The sequence below is a fragment of the Letharia columbiana genome (assembly GCF_014066305.1).
Source record: "Letharia columbiana isolate WasteWater2 chromosome Unknown Sc0000017_s0, whole genome shotgun sequence".
Classification (NCBI taxonomy): domain Eukaryota; kingdom Fungi; phylum Ascomycota; class Lecanoromycetes; order Lecanorales; family Parmeliaceae; genus Letharia; species Letharia columbiana.
This window is the reverse complement of record NW_023501057.1, coordinates 236,376-255,426: the sequence shown is the minus strand read 5'-3', so window position 1 is coordinate 255,426 and position 19,051 is coordinate 236,376. Positions and strand designations below refer to the sequence as shown.

Below are 19,051 nucleotides of genomic sequence, written 5' to 3'. Positions count from 1 at the left end.
TATGGGGTCTATGTCTACAGCCATCAGCAAGGACGCCGTCGCTCAAGATGCATCATCACGCCGCACTAGCCGCCGCGGCAGCGGTCTCCTTCACGCATCGACCGCCCTCGAGGTACGCAGTCAGATCAAGCCCCCGACGTCTTCAACGTCATGCGATCCTCCTCCTTGCTCTGAAAGGGCACGCCCAGCTCGAACAGCTTGACGATGACGTCGCTGAATTCCTTGAAGAACACCCCGTCGTCCTTGGCGTATCTCTCCACGTGCTTCTTGAAGCTCGTATCCTTGACGAGTGCCATGTCGGTCGGCAGCATCATGAGCGTCTTGCTCCCCGCATCCTCGTACTGCTTCGGTCCGTTCCACTTCTTCCAAACCCATTTCTCCCCCAGCAACAGCCGGAAATAATCGTTCGATACCACGGTCGGGGAGAAAGACCATGGTCCGTCGAAGCCGGAGCGGTCCGTGTGGCAGCGGCCGAGCGCGTGCGCACCGGATAGAGCGACGATTTCGCGGTCATCGAAGCCCATGCGGCCGAAGATGGCGCGCAGGTGGCTTTGCTCTTTTGCGCCGTCGGGTAAGCGGCCGTCGGGTGTGCACATGGACACGTCGCGGTCTGTGCGGCCTGGGCGCCAAGGGATGGAGGGGCCTTGCATTTCTTGGATGGCGCAGACGCCGGCGAGGGTCCAGAGGTCGGAGTAGGTTATCCAGGGGTGTTTTTCTGGGGGTGGGTTAGAAGGGTACGGAGAGCTTTGAGGGGAAGGTTGGGTACCTTTGACTGGTTCGAGGAAGTCACGGGCCGCTTTCAATCCAGCGTTTGCGCCATGGTCACCCTCGGGGGCGAAGCGCATGGTCGCGCCGTTTGAGCCGCCGGTATTGGTTTGCTTGTCATAGCTAAGGTTGCTTGTTAGCTTTCGGCTAGGAGGGACAAACACGCGAGACTTACGTTCCACTGCAATGCCACGCCAATCGAACAATCACCGGACCGTAACTACCATCATCATAATCATCCTTCTCCTCCAGCAGCTTGGCAATCTCATTGTACACCTGCTGATAGTCCTCCTTCTTTGGTGTGAACACGCCTCTTGTCTCGCCCGAGCTGCCCTTTTTCATGTCTGTGACGCCTCCATTGCTGAGATAGAAGTAGCCTGCGCCACCAGCTGCCGCGAGGGCAGCAAAAGTTGCGTAGTAGCCGACTCGTGAGGCTGTGGCTTCGTTACCAGAGGCATAGCCGCGGCGGGAGGAGGATTGGAATGTCTGGCGTTGGAGGGAGAGGCGGGCGTGGTGTGTGGCGGTGAGTCGGAGAGTGGAGTTGATAGGCGCAGTACGTGCTGTCAGACGCGTAAAGGTTCGGGCTGTTGCAGCCATTTTGGATGAGAGAGAGCAGGAATTGATGAGGTTGCGCAGGGTTCAGAGATATGTTGTATGTTGACGGAGATGAAATTGAATGAGTCAAGAGACGGGGTTAAGAATCGAGGATATATGAAAGCTGTAAGGCTGGATTGATAATCTCTTGCCTCGAAATGATTGGAAGGACCCTTGGACCCACTTATCGAGATATGCCGGTCCGAGTCAGCGTCTGTTTTCCGTTCCCTTCGCATATAAATAGGTAGTATTGTGTTTTCATATTGGACAGCTTCACCATCTTCTCTCATTTACGACGCTCCACTCACGACTGCGATTATTCGTTGCAATTGCATTGTTCGCGTCGATAAAAAACGATGACCACTTGACCAGCATAAGATGATAAAGTAAGGTAACCTTTTGGCATGCTTTCCCGTCGTCCCGCCCGTTAGCTTGACAGCTTAGCTTAGCTTATGCACTTGTGCAGGGACCGATCGGATCGACGCAAGGATCATGCCAACATCTCATTCTGCAGTCTCTACCTTTCCTCCTCTCTCCCTCTTCTCCTCTTCTCTTCTTCTCTTCTTCTCTTCAGTGTCACCGTGTGTCTATGAGGACAGCAACTTTGAGGTACTCACTCGGAGCTATGCTACCAAGGACCTTTCGTCGTAAAAGACTCCGGTGCGATATGAGGACACCAAGCCTCTACGCAAAGTACATTGTATCCCGCTCATCTCAGGGTCTAATCCGGTACTCCACCAGTACCATGGTAGGACGAGCGGGATGCTAATCTGTCTGTCTTATGGGAGTGTTGATACATGAAATCTCACTACCCTCTCCTCTGGTCATCTCATAGTCAGCACCAAGGATGTCCAATTTCATCCACCCTTCTTCCTCTTTAACCACTAATCGTGAAGAATCATCTCTTAGATCCACAACATGGAATTTGATTTACACAATCCCTTTGATGGTCTCCGGAATGGTGTCCACGATCGCCACTCGATTGGCAATGAGCGCAGAAGAGCCTGCGTCAAATTACACCTGCGTCCGTCTGGGACTTCGATTAGCAGCTGTTCAATGTGCATTTCCACCGCTGCAGCAGTGTCTATCTAACCTTGGTGCTTTCAGGAATTTAGCTTGGATTTCAGCTAACAAGCCTCCTTGACTCCGGCATCATGCAGAACTTACATGAATATAGGGAAAGTGATAAGTGAAGAGCCACAAGAAATTGCGCGATTCCTAGGACCCAAAACTAACCAATAACTCCCAAAGGTCGGCCAAACCACGGAAAGACCCATGCCTGCCACTTGGTGGCTTCATACTCGGATGCCTGCGAGTATGATTGTGGCAAGCCGAGACCGGGTTCCAACCTTTCTGCACGCATCGAGACTCTGTCACTGTTGTTCTAATCAATGTATAGTTTACAGTTACAGAGCAAATATTCTCCATATGGGGAAGCTATATGGAATCAAGGTATCAGTACCACGTCTGAGTATTGCCTCGCGATGTTGAGAGTCGACTCTAGATTTCTTAGATCCGGCCCCTAACTTGCCGAAAGTCAGCGACCCGCCCTTGCGCGTGATTTGGATCGATGCGTCTTATTCCAGATCGCTGTGGAAGAAGCCGTGCGTTGCCAGAAGACAATGGGAAGAACCAGAAAGTTCTACAGGGTTCCAAGTGTGCACATCTGAAGTTCATAAGTCCTCATTGCTCCTCAAATCTCTTCGTCAGTATCATCCTAGACTAGCCCCAGAAACCCCTGCACCAATTTCATCCAGCTCAAAGACTGAAGAATGGCCAACTTCATGAGCCTTCCCCACGAACTTCAGGACAAAGTATACAAGTATCTACTTACTGAAGAGGTTCAGCCAACAGCTCACAAATACCCACACAACATACCCATCTGCAGTTCAAAGATGATGAGAAAGGAAGCTTACAAGGTCTACCTCTCCTCCAACAACATCATCTTCGACAACTCGGGCACAGCTTGTCTGTGGCTCGAGCACATCTCGCCATACCTCAGCACGCAAGAAGAAGAGCAACCCTTACACCTAACCTTCGACCTGCGTCATGATTGCAACCGACCTGCTGGGGAGAAGAATACACAGGAAGGGGATCAGAAGCGCCTCTTCCACCTGCTCGGCCAGCGCACGAAGCTGGATCTGACACTTAGGTCCGGCGGCCATTTTGTCGGAGACCTTTATCGTTTCCGTGCCATGGATCTTATGCACGGCTTCGCTTCGGCGACATCATCGCCGGCTCCAGCGGTTGATGGTAGGTGCGCAGCTCATCGCCATCTTCAACAGTCTTCCCATCATCCAAGCGAGCGTAAGGCTGTGGCGAATGTGATGAGCATCGCGGATAGACGGGCTATAGCCTATGAAGGGCTGCTGGACAACTTCACCTCTGCCTGTCCGGCTGTTTGCCAGCATTTTGCGGGTGGGAGGACATGGGACAGCAGGTCGACCATTCATCTCGACGTGCGGGGGCTGAAAGGCGATCCTACAAATTGCTTCATTTGCTTCACAAAGGGAGTATGAAAGAGGATGGGGTTTGCAAAGGAAATTGGAAGGGTATGGAAGTTAGGTTCGCTGAGGGTATTCAATGGCTTTCACATGCTGTAAAGACCTCTTCCTTGTGCTCGTAGCTTTCCGCATCGTCTGATTATCATTGGATAGCTCACATTACGGCGGACGAAGGCTACTGCTAGGATACAACCAACCTATGGTTCCTTTCCTCTTCTTTTTTTGCGACTGTGCCGTACTACCTCATGTACTTATTTCTATCGTACGAGATCGATTCTTTCTATCTACTGATCGTGTATAGATTTGACACGGGGATGTCTGCGCTTGATAATTTGATCACCTTTATTTGGATCTGTGTTCGGGGCTATCAACCTCGATTCTGGCACTTATCCCTCCCTCTGTGGAGCTCGTCCACGAAGCTTTGAGAAAGTATCGCCGGTAAACATCGTGCCGTACAAAGCGCTCTGCACCCCCAATCGAGCGATATTTAAGGGTGGATTACCCGAAATAAGGTGTGGATATTGCCTGTATATGAAGATAAGGTAGCCCTTGCCCGCCGTATCACGTCTCTCATGTGTGTTGTTAAAAATCACCACTAGCTCCCGCTCCGGTAAATCCATCAACACACGAAATCGCTCAACACTATCCTTCCGCCATATATTTACCAATCCATCCGATCGTCTTCCTCACGCAAAGCAGCTCCGGCCATGACATCCCCACCACCCACGCCCGCTCGCCTCACGACCCAATCACCGATGGATCCACGCGTGGAACATCAAGACCTTCTGCAGAACTTCCGCTTCACCGACCTCCCTGCCGAGATCCGCAACCAAATCTATCGCTGCGTCCTCATCCGCCACAGGCAGCCCGTCAGACTCAGCAGACTCCACGGGGGACCGACCCTCGACGACCTGGCTGTCGTCTTCACCAACCGCCTCATCTACTCCGAAGCGATGCCTGTTTTCCTCTCTGGGAACGCCTTCGCCATTACAGGACAACGCAAGGAGCACACCTGGCTGCGCCGAATGCGCCCCGAAGGTATGTACCTTTTCGGGGTATATCTTTCCTGTTCGGTAGCACATTGGGCCACATTCCAGATAGTTTTCTTATTACCTAGGAGAAAGCCATCTTGCGGCAGCGAAAGCATACTTTCTGCTCTTCAAACCTGTCTCGTTCTTCGGTCATTTTGCCCAAAGAGAACCACACTAACTCCGAACCCTGCGCAGGACGCAGTGAGCTCCGCAACCTCACACTCGTGGTCGACCCGGCCGGGAGCAACCACGACTTCAGCCTCTACAACGCCTTGTCCCTGTGCCCGCGGGTGCACCTGACGCTGATCGTCGGTCCGACCCGCTTGGCCGAGGCGGCGCTGGAGAAGAAGGGCAGTCTGCGCAACATGCACGGGTTCGCGGCCGTGACGTCGGACGCGCTGCCGGAGGAAACGGATCTCTGCCCGCACCATCGCCGGCAGGGCGTGGCCGCGGGCTCGGAGGCGACGCAGCGGCGGGATCGCATGGGACGGTTTGAGCTTTTGCTGCGCCAGTTCGGGGCTCCGTGCGTGGGCGGGTGCGGCAGGGTGCACAAGGGGCGAGAGGGGACGCATACGCAGGCTACGATCCATGTCTCGTTTGAAGGGGCCGTCTCTAATCCAGGCTGTTATCACTGTTGCTAGAGGTCAGTGATTGGCTTCCTTTTGAGGTCTTCGATGGGATCTGAAGCTGTTTGTTATTTCTTTGCAAGAGGGGTCAGGGAAGCATGTCCCATCAGAAGAAAAACTGACCGAGGCTACGTCCGTAGACCTGGAGCGGTCTGAGGTCTTCGATGGAGACGAGTCAGGTTGTGAAGGAGGTTACAATTCTGCGCTTTGCGCTTCCAGTCTCAGCACGTGACGTTAGCCTAGCCTTTTATGCACTAGTGTTTTACTCATCTCTGACACTTGTGGTCGTGGTGTTATTTTACTTAACTGACTCCTAATCGCGCTGGTACAATGGTGTAGTGCAGTATTGTGTTTGTTAAACACGTCTCCCCAACGAGCCCGTCGTGGCCACAATCGAGTCAAAGTACCTGGGACACCGCGATCTCACATCCACACGATCGGTATCCAAGCTTTACTTGTAGTCCTCATACGCTTCCGTATCCCCAGGTACTGTATTTACGAAAAAAAACAATATAAACCTCTCCTCTCTCCCCACCACCCCCATCCCTCAGCCTTCAGCGCCACAGCTCAGGACCCAATCTGGACCAAACCCGCCGTCTACCTCTACAATGTCGCCGGATCGTCCCTCCACTATCCGAAGAGAAGATAGATAGATACCTCAGGTACTCTACCCAACCCGTCTCAGCGTCCCCCGGGCTACCGATCTTTTCAAACCCCCAAACTGCAACACCCACCCGCAATTCCGATCTCCGGCCGTGACGGATTTCACACGAGAGGGGTTCCTCCGGAACGCCTTAACCGGTAGAGCTTACCTTGAGCCGTCGACGACCCTTGCCGGGGGGCCCTCGACTCCCGACTCACCCTATCACAACGGGCGCAAGGAATCCAGCTGCGGAACGAGGAGACTGTGAGGAGGACCGACGACGCGTCGGAAAGATGGGAACGCTACCTTTTTCCACGGCGGTGGCCGTCACCGGTGCCTGATCGGACGCTGGGCCCGCCCGATGCGGATTCACCCGTGGGGGGGGGGGGGGGCGAGATGAGGTATGGATGTTTATTATGTCTCCTTCCTATGAGGGGGGGCCACAACACAGGTGCTGCACCAAATCTCAACATGTTTCGAGTGATTGGCGTAGAAGGGGAGTCAAGTGGCATGAGGGCATTCGCTGGACGTGCGGTGAGGATTTGGACGGTGTGTGCAAGGCCATTCTAGGAGTATGGTGACATGTCATCTCATACATCGTGCATCGTAACCCTATTAATAATCTTTAGACGATTCATTGAAAATTTCATTCGCGATAGCGATTATTCTATGTTGAAATCGAAACCGAGCCACCATGGTGAGGATTTCAATCTCATCACCGGGTATAAAAAATCTGCAACGCTGAGTAGAAGTGCCTGCGCGCAACAGCAATTATTTTATGTTGAAGTCGAAACCAAGCCACCGTGGTGAGGGTTTCAGTTTCAGCACCGGGTATAAAAAACATTCTGCAACGCCGAGTAGAAGTGCCTGCCCAATAAAGGTTTTCCTACGCCCATTGTCCTTACCGTATATACACAGGTAAATTTTCGTTCTCCAGGTCGTGGGCGCTCGATGGCCCTGAGTCATGCATATCGTTAGAAAGCTGCGGGTTAATTTCATTAGGTACTAGAGCCGACGGCTCCCTGGAATGAGGTTGGTCCGCCAGAACTTGAGGCACACGGGGATCGTTGATATCAAACATATCATCTTCATAAAGCACTGGAGCACTAGGCTGAGGGATTCGTCCCTCATGTCCCACTGCGGCAGCTTCAGCACCATCACCCGTGTCAGGAGCACTAGCCCGTGCCAGCAATCGTTGACGCTCGAGCTCCATCTTGTCGTCTTGAGGCTCGTCGTATGCCGGTGCTGGATGGTCCGGGCCGTACCTTCGAATGAAATCTTCTTCATCAATAGCCATAGGAGCCGAAGGGATTGGGGCTGCTGAAGAAGCAGGTTCGTCGTTCTGTGGTGGGGCGCTGGGGAGAAGTCGTTCTTCTGCTCTTCGTAGTCTGCCTTTCTCGTCGAGGTCTTCTTCGTTCTTAATTGGCGGTATGATCACCGTTGGGTGTTGCTCTAGGGCAATAGCGAGTTGGCAAGGACTGTCACGTACTTCGACATAGCTTTCCGGACGTCCAGGATCAACATCTTGGTCTTGGGTACTCTCGACACCAAGAACTGCAGACCCCTTCAATGACCTGTCCTCGTCCACAGCTGACTGGTCTTCCCTTTGCTTCCGACGCTTTCGTGAGCTGTCTTTTGTGCCTACTATGATCTCCGTCCGAGTGAAGACCACGCCTTTCGTTCTTCGGAGTTGATCCGTAACAAGGTAATTAAATCCAGGAGTTGCCGCGTAGCTGACACCGTCTGAACCCTCGATCCTAGTCATCTTTGCGTCACCATACCCATGCTGAAGGCCACTTGTCATACTCAAATGTGGACGAATGCGGTCCTGGCCTCCTATCTTCGCGCGCAGATCAACCACTATCTCAACATAGTATTTGAAGCTGACCATTTCGCCAGGTACGCAAGTGATTGTTGGGAACAGGTGCACGGGAGCTTGTATTGATGTGCTGATGACAGCGGTGAGAGACTGCGGATCGACGATGATGGGTGCGAATATTTGGTTGAGATCTTGTCGGAAAGATCTGCTTGAGCCGGCCGAGGTCAAGGATAGACCGCCAAGCCCCGTGAATGATTTAGGGTAGTAATCCTCATACTTTGGTTTCTCGCCTCGTCGCTGTGGGCCAAGTGGTATGGCCGGATGGGTATCGATCCGCCCTTGACGGTACAAGGTAATGATGATGCCTTGCATACTCTTGACGGCCGTGTTGTGTTTGATCGAGATACGCACGGGAAATGAGTCACCAGCCAAGCAGCCTCCTTGTAAGACCTCGATCTTTGCGGATAAAGTGGTCGGAGAGGGGTTGAGGATAGTGTCTTCTGCACTTTCGATAACAGTATGTATAGGCGGTGTCACCGAGCCAGTCATGTTGCTCGATCTGCTGTCAGTGGTAGCAGCGGAGCTGAATTCACTTGGCACTGGACTTCGTGGGGGCTCGTAGTCAATTTGGTGACTGTCGGAGTGCTCGTTGTGCTTGCCACTAACTGAGCTGGCCGGGTCCGAGTCCTCTCGTTCTCGTGATCTGGCCTTCTTCTTCTTCTTCTTGCCTGCCTTCGATTTCCCCCTCTTGTATCCCACGTCCATCGAGACCATCTCAGCCTTTGGCTTAGGGATCAGCGAGATATCAACGGCCTCCAGAAAGCCAAGCTTTCGGTGTTGCGAAAAGGTTGGTGCGATGGTCGTGGGGCGCGTCACTGTCGACGTGAGTAGGTAAGATATGGTACCGTGTTCGAACTGTTGGGCGTCCGCGAGTTAGTAGAGTACTCAGGTTGTGAGATCTGGAGACGGGGCAAGGCGTTGGTACTCACATCGATACCGGACGGCATGCCCTTTGAAGGGAGAAGTATCTCAAAGCGGAATTCATATTGTCCCAGGACTCGGCCTTCGCCACACAGCACGATCTCTTTTTCAAATAGTCGTGCGAAGCCATTTCCGAAGTACTCAATGCCCCGCCTACCTCTACCCTTTTCCAAGGCCATGAGCGCTTCATCGTAGCTTATGGACTCGCCCGGAAGCTTTGCGCGATTCGATACTTTGACGAAGCCATGTAGCCTTATGACGAGGTGGGTGATGCGTTGGGACTTAGCAACATTCATATGTACTGCTCCTTTGACGGCATCACCAGACGAATACTGTCGGAATGGCTCATCAAGCCGGATGTCTTGCTCCAACGGATTGCGCTGCTTGGAGTGGAATGGGGCGGTACACTTTGCCAGAAGAGATGCGTGTTTTGTGCGCTTCTGACTTGTTTCTCTCTTGATGTTCTGGGACGCCTTCATCCTCGATTCAGCAGGAATCCGAGACCATGCGGCTGCTTATCGGCCTGGTGCTTCCGCCCCAACCGTGTCTTAGACGTCCAGTGATACTTCTGTAGGTGCAACATGGTCAATTCAAGTGTTCTGGCTGAGTATATCAAACGATGGAGTATTCCAGGAAATAGCAATAAAAAGAGACAAGGCCGGGACTCGTAAGGTTGTATCACGACATGGCCATGGCACATGGTGGTGAGATTGTGGAGGTGTGCAGGAAGGGGAGGCTCGACGGCGAGGCAGTCAAGAGCACCAACGCACATCTATAATGACTGCTGAAGGCGTAGTCTGCGATGGAAAGCACATACATGAATGCGATCTTGTCGCGACAATGGGAAAAGTCCCTTGGCGATGCCAAGAGCCAAGCAGCCAAGATCCGTCCAGCACGTAGGCGGCTGATCTAAAAGGCTTGGTTTCGCTATTTTGAATCTTCGAGTCGCTGCATCGCGTGATAGTTTGCGGAGCTGTATTGGACAGATAACGATCAAGTATTTGCTTGTGTAAGCGATCAATCATCGCCCTTTTGATGGCCCTGATATACAGATGGATGATTGAATCATGGGAAAATGGGGAAAACTTGGAAGGAGGGAGGACAGAAGCGAGGGGAGAAGACGGACTCGATTGGCTATGCCTGCTTAGTAATCCCTCTACCAACCGTTTCGGCCGTATGGATGGCATCCAAACGTGCTGTCTCGAGTTTTGTGTGGATGGATGGAAGAACAAGAAAGAGCAAAGGCGGGGAGCTTTAGGGACTTCGGCAGATTTGAGGCGCTCTAATCTACGGTGCCTCTTGTCGAGCTGAATAGAGCAGAAGTCTTGCTTTTGATTGCCTGCTTGTGCTTTTCAATTACCATTTACACATTCGCTTTTCAGATTCTTGAATCCTTCCGATCGTGAGTATAGCCTCTTGCAATGCCACTTCTGCCTCGCTCTATGGCGGCTCCTGCATCTTCATATGCAATCTCGAAGTCACTTCCAAGCCCCTTCCATATCCTCTTCGATTTCAGATACTCGGCCCCAGGAGAAGCCTCGCCGCCGACAACAGCCAGGTCACCTTTGGCCCGCCTGACGAGGGAATCGCTGGGCGGATTCTTGCCAGTAGATGCATTCAAATGAGACGTCCGCATGGGCCTTGTATGAGAAACATAACGTCCAGTCCGTAGATCATAGTCTGGCGGCGCCGACTCCTCTTCTGAGTCAAGCTCACTACCATTCCTGTCATCACTCTCGCCATCTGTCTTGAATCCATTGCCCCTCGCAGTATCATCTTCAGGCTGAGTCGACTCTTGCAGTATGCTCTGAAAATCACTGCTCCACTCTCCAGTCCAGACTCGCTCACTATCTCCCTTCAATGCCAGCTCCAGCTCAAATGGCGTCAAGACGGGCTTCCAGAAATCTTTGCTATCAATCAAAGAGCTCTCCCAACACCCAATAACAACCCACGCGCCGATCTCACTGAAGTTAGCTACCTTTGCTGCGTTCACTTTGCCGACTACAAAGGTGTAGCTTTTCTTGCCTGCGGCCTGTATTTGGGACTTGACGTGCTCAACAATGTGCATGTAGTTCCTTACGCTTAGGGTATTGATCAGGATTCCAAAAATAGAGGCAGTGCTAACAGATGTCAACAGAGCGTATCTTCTATTCAGCGCCCGACTTGTTGATGCCAAGAACGGTTCGCGATTGCGCTCGTCATCTATCCTAGAGGTAGGATAGATACGGATGCTAGCCAAACGGGAAGCTAGAGTAAGCAAAAGTGATTCTGGCGGATCGGAAATGTGAAAGAGCTGCCAATCTTTGAGCTTGGAAGGATCAGCCTTTACTTCGTTTGGAATGGTGCGATTTGGTAAAGGCGAAGAAGGATCATGCATTATATTTGTCATGTAAAGGTTGCTATATCCGCGAGATTGCAAGACTGCTGCTATTCTCTCTAGGTGATCTTGATATGTCACGTCTGCCGTAAGAATGACCTTCGCTCGGCGGTCGACATAGAAGTCCTCGAAATCCTCAAGAAGGCTGGATTGGTCTTGGAGCTGCTGAACGGTAAAGATATGGATGACTGGTATCCTGGCAGTAGGTGACAAACAAGCTCGGCCATAATGTACAACAGCATCAGCGCTTATGTGCTCAGCCGCGATCTCATCGACACAGCAAGCTCCGTAGGAAGTATCAGCAAGTATATATAGTCTCACCGCAGGTAGCTTTTCGGACGTCATGCTCAGCTTCTCCACACCGTCAACCAGCCGCTGTGAGTCAAATGATTGAGTTCTTTGCTGATCTGAAGATGACGTTGTAGGATCCAGGCCTTTGCTCAATGCCTCGAAGACTCTTGGTGCATCTGGCAGCATGATATCCGGAAACTGCAAAGCTACTCGGGAGAAATTTTCTTTTCTAATCTCAGCCACTGTCCGCTCTATTTCGTATATAACATAAAGCTGCTCATCCGAGAGCCTTAAACTTGAATTTTCGACAGACACCGCCGGCTGCTTCTCAAAGATATGAGTGGCGGGAGTTGACAGAAGTGGAGGCGCCTCTGGTTTTGTCATATTGAGAACTAAAGAATACCAGGCCTGTAATTTTTGGCTACAAGATGATTTCGATCTTGTGTCTTCCCAAATGTTTGAACTGTGACACAAGAAAAGAGTAGATTTCTAATCGTAGTCTCAATCAATAGGGTTTAAAATAAGATTTGATAGCGCAAAATCCGCCGGCGCAGGGGAGCCTTGCCTTAAATGATCCATAGGTACTTACCGAACGTGCCCGCTCGTCACATCTACCTAAAGCTTTGACAGTTGATGCAAATTTGATAGCCAGCTGGCAACGTATCATCATCCCCCATTTTTGATCTTCGCTCTTCAGCACTCGCAGTCCGAAACCCCCCATCTAATCAACGTCAATCAAGGACCCATCTTATTCTGGATGGACACATGGCTGGTGACGCCTCTTCGCGCCTCCGAGCTTCTCGGGAAAGAAGCGCCTCCAGCACCTTTCGCCCACGCCAACGGCAACGGACCTCCTTATCCAGGTTCGAGCAGATCATTTGCTCGCATCCACCAGTCTTTGAGTCCCTTCTCCTTCAGTTACCAACATCGTCAATCCTAGACTTATACCATACGTCAAACTACCTCCGGTTGTTTCTGCAAGGCTATCCCACAGCATGGAACCATCTTTCCTTCCGGTCTTTCAGCCCTGGAAGACTTGCATCCAGGCAGGCGTCACCCGCAAGTGACAGCTCTGGTGAGAGCTCAGCCGTTCAGTCAAAGCCATACGCCCTGGACCAATTGCTTATGGCCATTGTCCTTCCATTTGGCACTCGACTCATATCCTTAGACCTCGATCATACTGCTGTTGCAGGGGATACCTTGACATCAATTGTCCTACACAGCCGGCGAGAGACCTTACAACATCTTTCTGTCCGTGGTTGCAAGCAGGTGTCCTTGAAGTACAATATTATGCCATTCCTCACTCTCTTTAGCCTCCAAAAGTCCGCTAGTGAGTTCCAAAACTCAGGACCGGTACCCGGCCTGGCACTACGAAGCCTCTATGTTTTCCGCTGCAGACACCACAGGCATCGGCCTTACACGCCAGCCTCGCTCATCAGAAAAGACTCTGACTCAGTCCACACACACGATCTTATCAAGATATGTTACGACTTGGGAATTTGGACGGACACGGCTTGGTGTCCTACACCCGGCGGAAGATGTTTGAAACGGAAGGACTACTCAGTAGGGAGAGGAACTCCAGATGCTCGGACAGAGGTATGGGTGGTCTACGATCGATTATGGCGCTCAGAAAATCGACTCGGGCCCGCTGTGTACTCCGAAGAGGCCAGGCCTAGGAGCACTAGAGGGCAATTGTGGGAAGACACGGAGTCCGGCTACAACGGCGAGCCGTTGGGCTGCGAACCACAACAAGGGCACGGCGAGGGGAAAACTCAAACCACACATCTACGTCAGAGTCACCGAAAGTTCATCGAGAATATTATATGTCAGGACTGTAAAGCTCAGATCCCTGAAAGATGCGAGCATTGCAGCATAAGAATGCACTGCATGGGCTGCAGGAAGACTCTTTGTGAGAATTGCGCTTTTTCTCGCCATCTACCACCGGCCAAATCTCCGAGAAGCACAACATCGGAGTCAGGCACTGGGGATGATACAGCCAAAGAGCCATATTGGTGGGCCCCTGGTCAGATGCGAAATCCGAATCTTATGATGCAAGAAGTCGTACCCAGCAACAGTGCTGAAAATAGCAACACCCCAAATAGCACTGTCACTCCAGCTCTGAAAATGCAGTGGTGTTGCTTAAAACCCATGTTCTCAAACGGTGGTAGTATAACTTTTGTCGGACCTGGAATGACAGGTTCGGCCATTAATCACGTCCATACTGCTCCACTTCCACCAGGCCAGGGCTACGAAGACGCGGAGTTGAGCCGCCTCCGTCAATCCCACAAGACATCAGGGTCAGTGATTGACTGCCCCGTTCTTCCGGGATGTTCCCCAAGGCTGAAGCACTACCAAATGATACATTGGCTTCTGTACGGAATGGGGAGCGAAGACCAAAACCCATGCCCTCGAAGTCTTTGTCATGATTGTTGGCAGACGCCAGGATGGAGAGCGGCCTGTCAAACCTGTAAGGAACCTTTCTGTTTTGCACACGACTTGCGCGGTTTGAGCATGCGAATCTGTGGCTATAAGGACCTCAGCACCGAAAAATCATTCCTGGAAGCGAATTCGAACTTCAGGAAAGTACTAGAAGCTTCAGAAAGCTCCACCGTTGCACTCAACACTGCACGGGAAAAAACCAAATGCACAATCCGCGAATATCTGAATGTTCTCTCGAAATTGCCAGAACTGTCACGGAGCTTCAAAGATAAATATGCTCATTTGCTGGATTCATCCCAGAGGGCCGCGTCCGACACCTTGGTACTAAGACCCGAGGTATTACTCAGTGAGGCAGCAGGCGAACTCAAAGAAACGTCTTACGAGGGCGAACTTTTGAAAATGCTCGGTTTGATAATGTCCACACCCATGTCCAACACAGACGACGAGAGTACGGAACCTCAACTCAACAACTCCTGGCTGGGCTGCGGCTCGTTTCTTTGTCCCAAATATCGCTCCATCGGTGACCATCGGCCTCGCTGTACAGCCGCTGCTCAACAATGCACGTTGTGCGAAGTCCACGTGTGTCCAGATTGCCTCGCGCAGTATTCGCGTTGCGACTGCGCATATTGCAAGGACCACTACAGCTGCCCGAATTGCGTCACGACGCTGGGAAGTCTGTGCAAGAAAGCTGAAGAAGAAGAGGAAGCTAGGCGCAAAATTAGGATACGTGAAGAGCGGCACGCGCAGTGGAAGCATCAGCTGAAAGAGGCCAATGACATGGCCGAGCTGGCTCGGGACTTTTTGGCGCGAGACATTTTGCAGTCGATGCCAACGGTAAGTCAATCAGCTACGGTCACGATGCATGAAGAGGCCCTGGCAAGGCAGAATATCGGAGAAGCTGGCGGTTGATGTATAATGGCGACAGGGTCTGGTTCAGCTCAAGAAGCCACGAAATTCTTTCGAAAAGGGGGTTAAATTTAGCAAGGTGTTTAGGTGCTAGCATTGCTGCATCATGGCCACGAAAAGCTAGCATTAAGTATTGGTGAAGTGTGTAATTCACTTGTATAATAACGATATCGTGCTTCATAGAGGTTGAGGAAGGGTTACTGTATCATAATAATGTCATGGCGAATTAGCTATGATTGTAGCTCAAGGTATTAAAACTACGTTAACTATATACGTCTCTCGAAAGCTCTTGTTGAGTCTACGTTAGTGGTCGAGGGGTACTCAAAAATCGGACCGCGAGCTAATACTTTAGGGTTTTGGACTAGCGCCAGAGCTAAGTGGGTGCCCCTAGCCCGCTCAAAATGTAAACAAACCTCGAGCATCACACACTTTACTCGCACTTCATAACTAACATTGCATTCACCACAGTATGATTTCGATAATGAAAATCCTCGGACTATAGACGCATCGGTTCTTTCCGCTAACAACGTTCCTCTTGCTCCGCCGAGCTTAGGAGCATCGACCGCGTCGAGAATTACCCAGTCACACCAACAATAAACAACAGCCATGACGGGACCCACAACCTCCAAGCAGCGCGCCCAGTTGATACGCGAAATGTCCAAAGATATGAACAGGACGCGCAACTCATCAGGATCTTCTCGACATTCGCTAAATCTCGCGAGTCCGCAGCCCACCGTCTCCGACTTCGACCCTGAGAACGAAGCCATCATGTCGACTCGTCAGCTCGACAATAATGCGCAGCAGCTTCCTGACCTTCATGCAAGCGCAAAGAAATACAGTCGCTTCGCTCGACCCGAACCGGACTTCGCCATCAACACCTCGGCAATTGGTCGAGCGTTTCCTGATTTCTCCCAAGGCGGCACCTCCTCGGATGATGATAGTCTGTCGATCGAGATTGGGCGAGGTCTCAAGAAAGGGAGCAATAGCAAGGCGGGACGGATCAACGAATACTCTTCAAACGCGCAATTGAGCCTTGATGGAGATAGCATGGATTTCTCTGCGCCAATGATTGGTAACTATGAGGTCACAGGTACCCCCCCGCTCGCGCAACGACAGTTGTCTAAGAAGAACAACGAAACTCCTGGTGGTTCTGTGAAACGTGATGGACAGGTGCGTAGGGCATCTGGCTTACAGAAAGAGATTACTGGACCGTCACCGCCACCGTCCAAGACAAAGGATTACGGATCTGGGGAAAGCAGGAAAAAAGGTGAAGAGAGCCGTCGCACATTGTCTTCAATGCACGCTCGTGTGAGAGACGAGAACGAGCGATCTAGACTCAGCGAGGAAAGGCCGCCAACGCTCGATTTGACAGCAAGGAACACCCGATTTGGCAACGTGAAGGACCAGCACGCTGCATCGAATGTTGTCATGCCGAGCAAATTCACTTCGAGGCAAGGCTTGCTACAATCTCTCGCCCCAAAAAAGATACAGAATTCGCAGACTGTTGCAACCCCTCACGGGACTCAGCAATCTTTCATGTTGCCCGATTTACCCAATATATCCGAGTTAGTCTCGGGCGTTTACGAAGATGGTACTCCCGTGTTCACACGGCACGGAAAGTCACGAGCTTCCCGTTTTTTCTCAGCTGCAGGACAAACTAGCAAAAGCCAAAATTACACTGGAGTCAATGAGATACCGATACCGGCTGATGAACAGGCCATCTTCTTGTCGCTGAAGCTTCTTCAGGACAAGGTCGCTACCTTGGAGAAGGCCAATGCCGAAGCTGAGAACGCTATTGATGATCTGCAACAGAAGAACCGAGTGTTGGAGCGTGAAAAGATCGACAGAAGGAGAGCGCCACGAAGTGATAGTGCTTTAGGTACAACGGATAGCGATGGTGGTACTGAGATTCGTGGCAGTCAACGTAAGCTTTTGATCGAGAAGAACCGTAAGTGGGAATCAATTAGATGAGATAATTATTGGCTGACAGTCTTTAGGCTTGGAGTCGTCTGTCCGTGCACTTCAAAGTCAACTGGATCATTCGAATCGAAAAACCTCCACCGCCGAGACAATTCTCAAAAACATCACGCAAGAGCGTGACTCAGCCGTTTCTCAATTAGGTGTCGCGTACTTCACAATTGAGCAGCTCAAGGTTGAGAATGAAGGTCTCAAAGGCGAGAACAACGAGCTGAAGACTCGTCTTGGCCAGTTGAGCAATGAAAACGAGACTCAAAAGTTGACAGCCAAGGAGGAAGCTCTACGACGAAAGCTCGACCGAAGGACAGAAACATTCCAGAGTATGATAGAAGAAAGTAGAGTGCATCCTCCTGAGCTGCAGGAAAAAAATGTTCCTGAAGCTCGTCACACTGAGGGTACCGAGCGGAACACAGGATCTTCTACCCATAAAGACGCAAACACTTTCTATCTTCCAAGTCGAAAGGGCATTGATGAACCTTCCAGAGGCGGGCAGCGGCCTGCTCAGATTGCCGACTCCCAAGATAGTGAAGACTCTGTGTATGAGGCCCCCAAAGCGGAAGTAAAAGGCAAAGTCTGGTCAACTCGCAGCGCAAAGAATGCTCAAGGCGGCGAGACTTCGCAAAACTTGACATACTTAAGCTTCCTTGAGGTGAAAAGTCCCCCCTTATGCTTTCGCGGCAGCCGCTGACATAGTGGATCACAGAGCGATGAGATTGCCACGCTAAGAAAGACTCTGGAGCAAGAGCGTATACAGCGTAAACAACGCCGAAATAGAGTCCATCAATCGGACGACAAGAATGACACTCATACGCAGACAGTTCCGCCAGAAGCACAGGCGGAGCAGGCTCAACAGATCTTTCCTCGCAAATCATCAATGAAAGACCCGACATCCAGATCCACAAATCGGAAAGATGCCACCGAGCCTTCCCTTCTTCCTGGCGCGCACCCCGAGCACAACCGTCGGCACTCCGAGGCTTCGATTTTAAGTATGCATAGCCGACGCCGTGGCTTAGACGTCGAGAATATGACTTCTGCTTTCATCGTGCCCGATATCACCATCCGTAACCCAGGGATCGACTCTCAAGCTGTACCAAACATGACAAAAGAAGCTCAAGATGTTCTTCATGGGCTTGCGGAGCATGGCGGCCAGAATTGCACAGTCTGCACACGCGCGATCAACCACGATGTACATCATGAGCATGGGGCGACGGTGAGAGAGGCAATCAAGATTCCCAAGCCCGTTCCTGTTTCGGACCGCATGCCGAAGTCTAGTCCATATGAAGAAGAACCCACAATCCGCCCAGCTCAAACGCCAGGTCTCGCTCTCGCACTTGTCATCAAGGGCCTTGACGATGAGCTTGCCCATCTCAAAATTGAGCTTGCTCGATATCAAGCTCTTTACAATGGCCACGACCCTGCGCTCAGCAAGCGCAAGCGCAAGTCGGTATATCACAAAATTGAGACCTTGCTTAAAGCTATTGAATTGAAGGCAGACCAGGTTTACGCACTTTATGATGTGCTCGAGGGCCAAAAGCAAGATGGCCATGAGATCAGCGAAGAAGAAGTTGAGATTACTCTACAGTCAGTCGGCATTAACACTACTAGCCTGCATCTTAGAGGAGGTGGCGCAGGCGAGGAGCAGCAGGATGGGAAGGATAAGCTATCTGAACGCCAGCCATGGGATCTGGATAGTGATGGCGAGAGCGTCGATGATCTGCCTTGGGAGGGCTTCGAGAACACTGTGGAGACTGCGAAGAGCGGGTTTGCTGGACGAACAAGGAGCTCAGATGCTTGAGTCACGAGCTTCTCACTAAACAGTTTCGCATGCAACAAATGTCCTTCCATTTTCAGCTCTGATGACGCATTCATCTGCGCCTATTCATATACCTTCACGCTCTCGCCATACTCCGATCACGCCTCCTTGTCGCAGCAGAGTTCCTAATGTTGACTGACTTCGGTGTATGTCCATTAGTCGAGCTTCGTCTGTCTGGAGAGCGGCTTGAACTGAGACGATAATTTTACGGCGACTGAATGATGTGGAAAGAGATCTCCGTATCGACTGACTCCACGGAGTGTTCATGTCTGCGGATCGAGCTCT

At 51.4% G+C, this 19,051-nt stretch overlaps 7 protein-coding genes across 7 annotated transcripts; 4 read left to right on the top strand and 3 right to left on the bottom strand.

Moving 5' to 3' along the window:
• Positions 1 to 125: 125 nt before the first annotated feature.
• HO173_005966 (uncharacterized protein) lies at positions 126 to 1,362 on the bottom strand (the record flags this gene model as incomplete). Its single annotated transcript, XM_037307878.1, has 3 exons — positions 126 to 715; positions 767 to 888; positions 941 to 1,362. 3 exons carry the CDS (start codon positions 1,360 to 1,362, stop codon positions 126 to 128), a joined length of 1,134 nt encoding a protein of 377 aa, XP_037165138.1.
• A 1,769-nt stretch (positions 1,363 to 3,131) lies between these two features.
• Positions 3,132 to 3,878, top strand: HO173_005965 (uncharacterized protein; the record flags this gene model as incomplete). Its single annotated transcript, XM_037307877.1, has 1 exon — positions 3,132 to 3,878. The coding sequence occupies one exon, from the start codon at positions 3,132 to 3,134 to the stop codon at positions 3,876 to 3,878; it is 747 nt and encodes a 248-aa protein (XP_037165137.1).
• A 692-nt stretch (positions 3,879 to 4,570) lies between these two features.
• HO173_005964 (uncharacterized protein) lies at positions 4,571 to 5,752 on the top strand (the record flags this gene model as incomplete). The annotated part of the gene is made up of 3 exons (XM_037307876.1): positions 4,571 to 4,901; positions 5,090 to 5,518; positions 5,661 to 5,752. 3 exons carry the CDS (start codon positions 4,571 to 4,573, stop codon positions 5,750 to 5,752), a joined length of 852 nt encoding a protein of 283 aa, XP_037165136.1.
• Positions 5,753 to 7,064: 1,312 nt separating this feature from the next.
• On the bottom strand, positions 7,065 to 9,442 carry HO173_005963 (uncharacterized protein; the record flags this gene model as incomplete). The annotated part of the gene is made up of 2 exons (XM_037307875.1): positions 7,065 to 8,897; positions 8,972 to 9,442. 2 exons carry the CDS (start codon positions 9,440 to 9,442, stop codon positions 7,065 to 7,067), a joined length of 2,304 nt encoding a protein of 767 aa, XP_037165135.1.
• Positions 9,443 to 10,341: 899 nt separating this feature from the next.
• On the bottom strand, positions 10,342 to 12,015 carry HO173_005962 (uncharacterized protein; the record flags this gene model as incomplete). Its single annotated transcript, XM_037307874.1, has 1 exon — positions 10,342 to 12,015. The coding sequence occupies one exon, from the start codon at positions 12,013 to 12,015 to the stop codon at positions 10,342 to 10,344; it is 1,674 nt and encodes a 557-aa protein (XP_037165134.1).
• A 381-nt stretch (positions 12,016 to 12,396) lies between these two features.
• On the top strand, positions 12,397 to 14,979 carry HO173_005961 (uncharacterized protein; the record flags this gene model as incomplete). The annotated part of the gene is made up of 1 exon (XM_037307873.1): positions 12,397 to 14,979. The coding sequence occupies one exon, from the start codon at positions 12,397 to 12,399 to the stop codon at positions 14,977 to 14,979; it is 2,583 nt and encodes an 860-aa protein (XP_037165133.1).
• A 603-nt stretch (positions 14,980 to 15,582) lies between these two features.
• On the top strand, positions 15,583 to 18,748 carry HO173_005960 (uncharacterized protein; the record flags this gene model as incomplete). Its single annotated transcript, XM_037307872.1, has 3 exons — positions 15,583 to 16,924; positions 16,974 to 17,602; positions 17,657 to 18,748. 3 exons carry the CDS (start codon positions 15,583 to 15,585, stop codon positions 18,746 to 18,748), a joined length of 3,063 nt encoding a protein of 1,020 aa, XP_037165132.1.
• Positions 18,749 to 19,051: the final 303 nt, after the last annotated feature.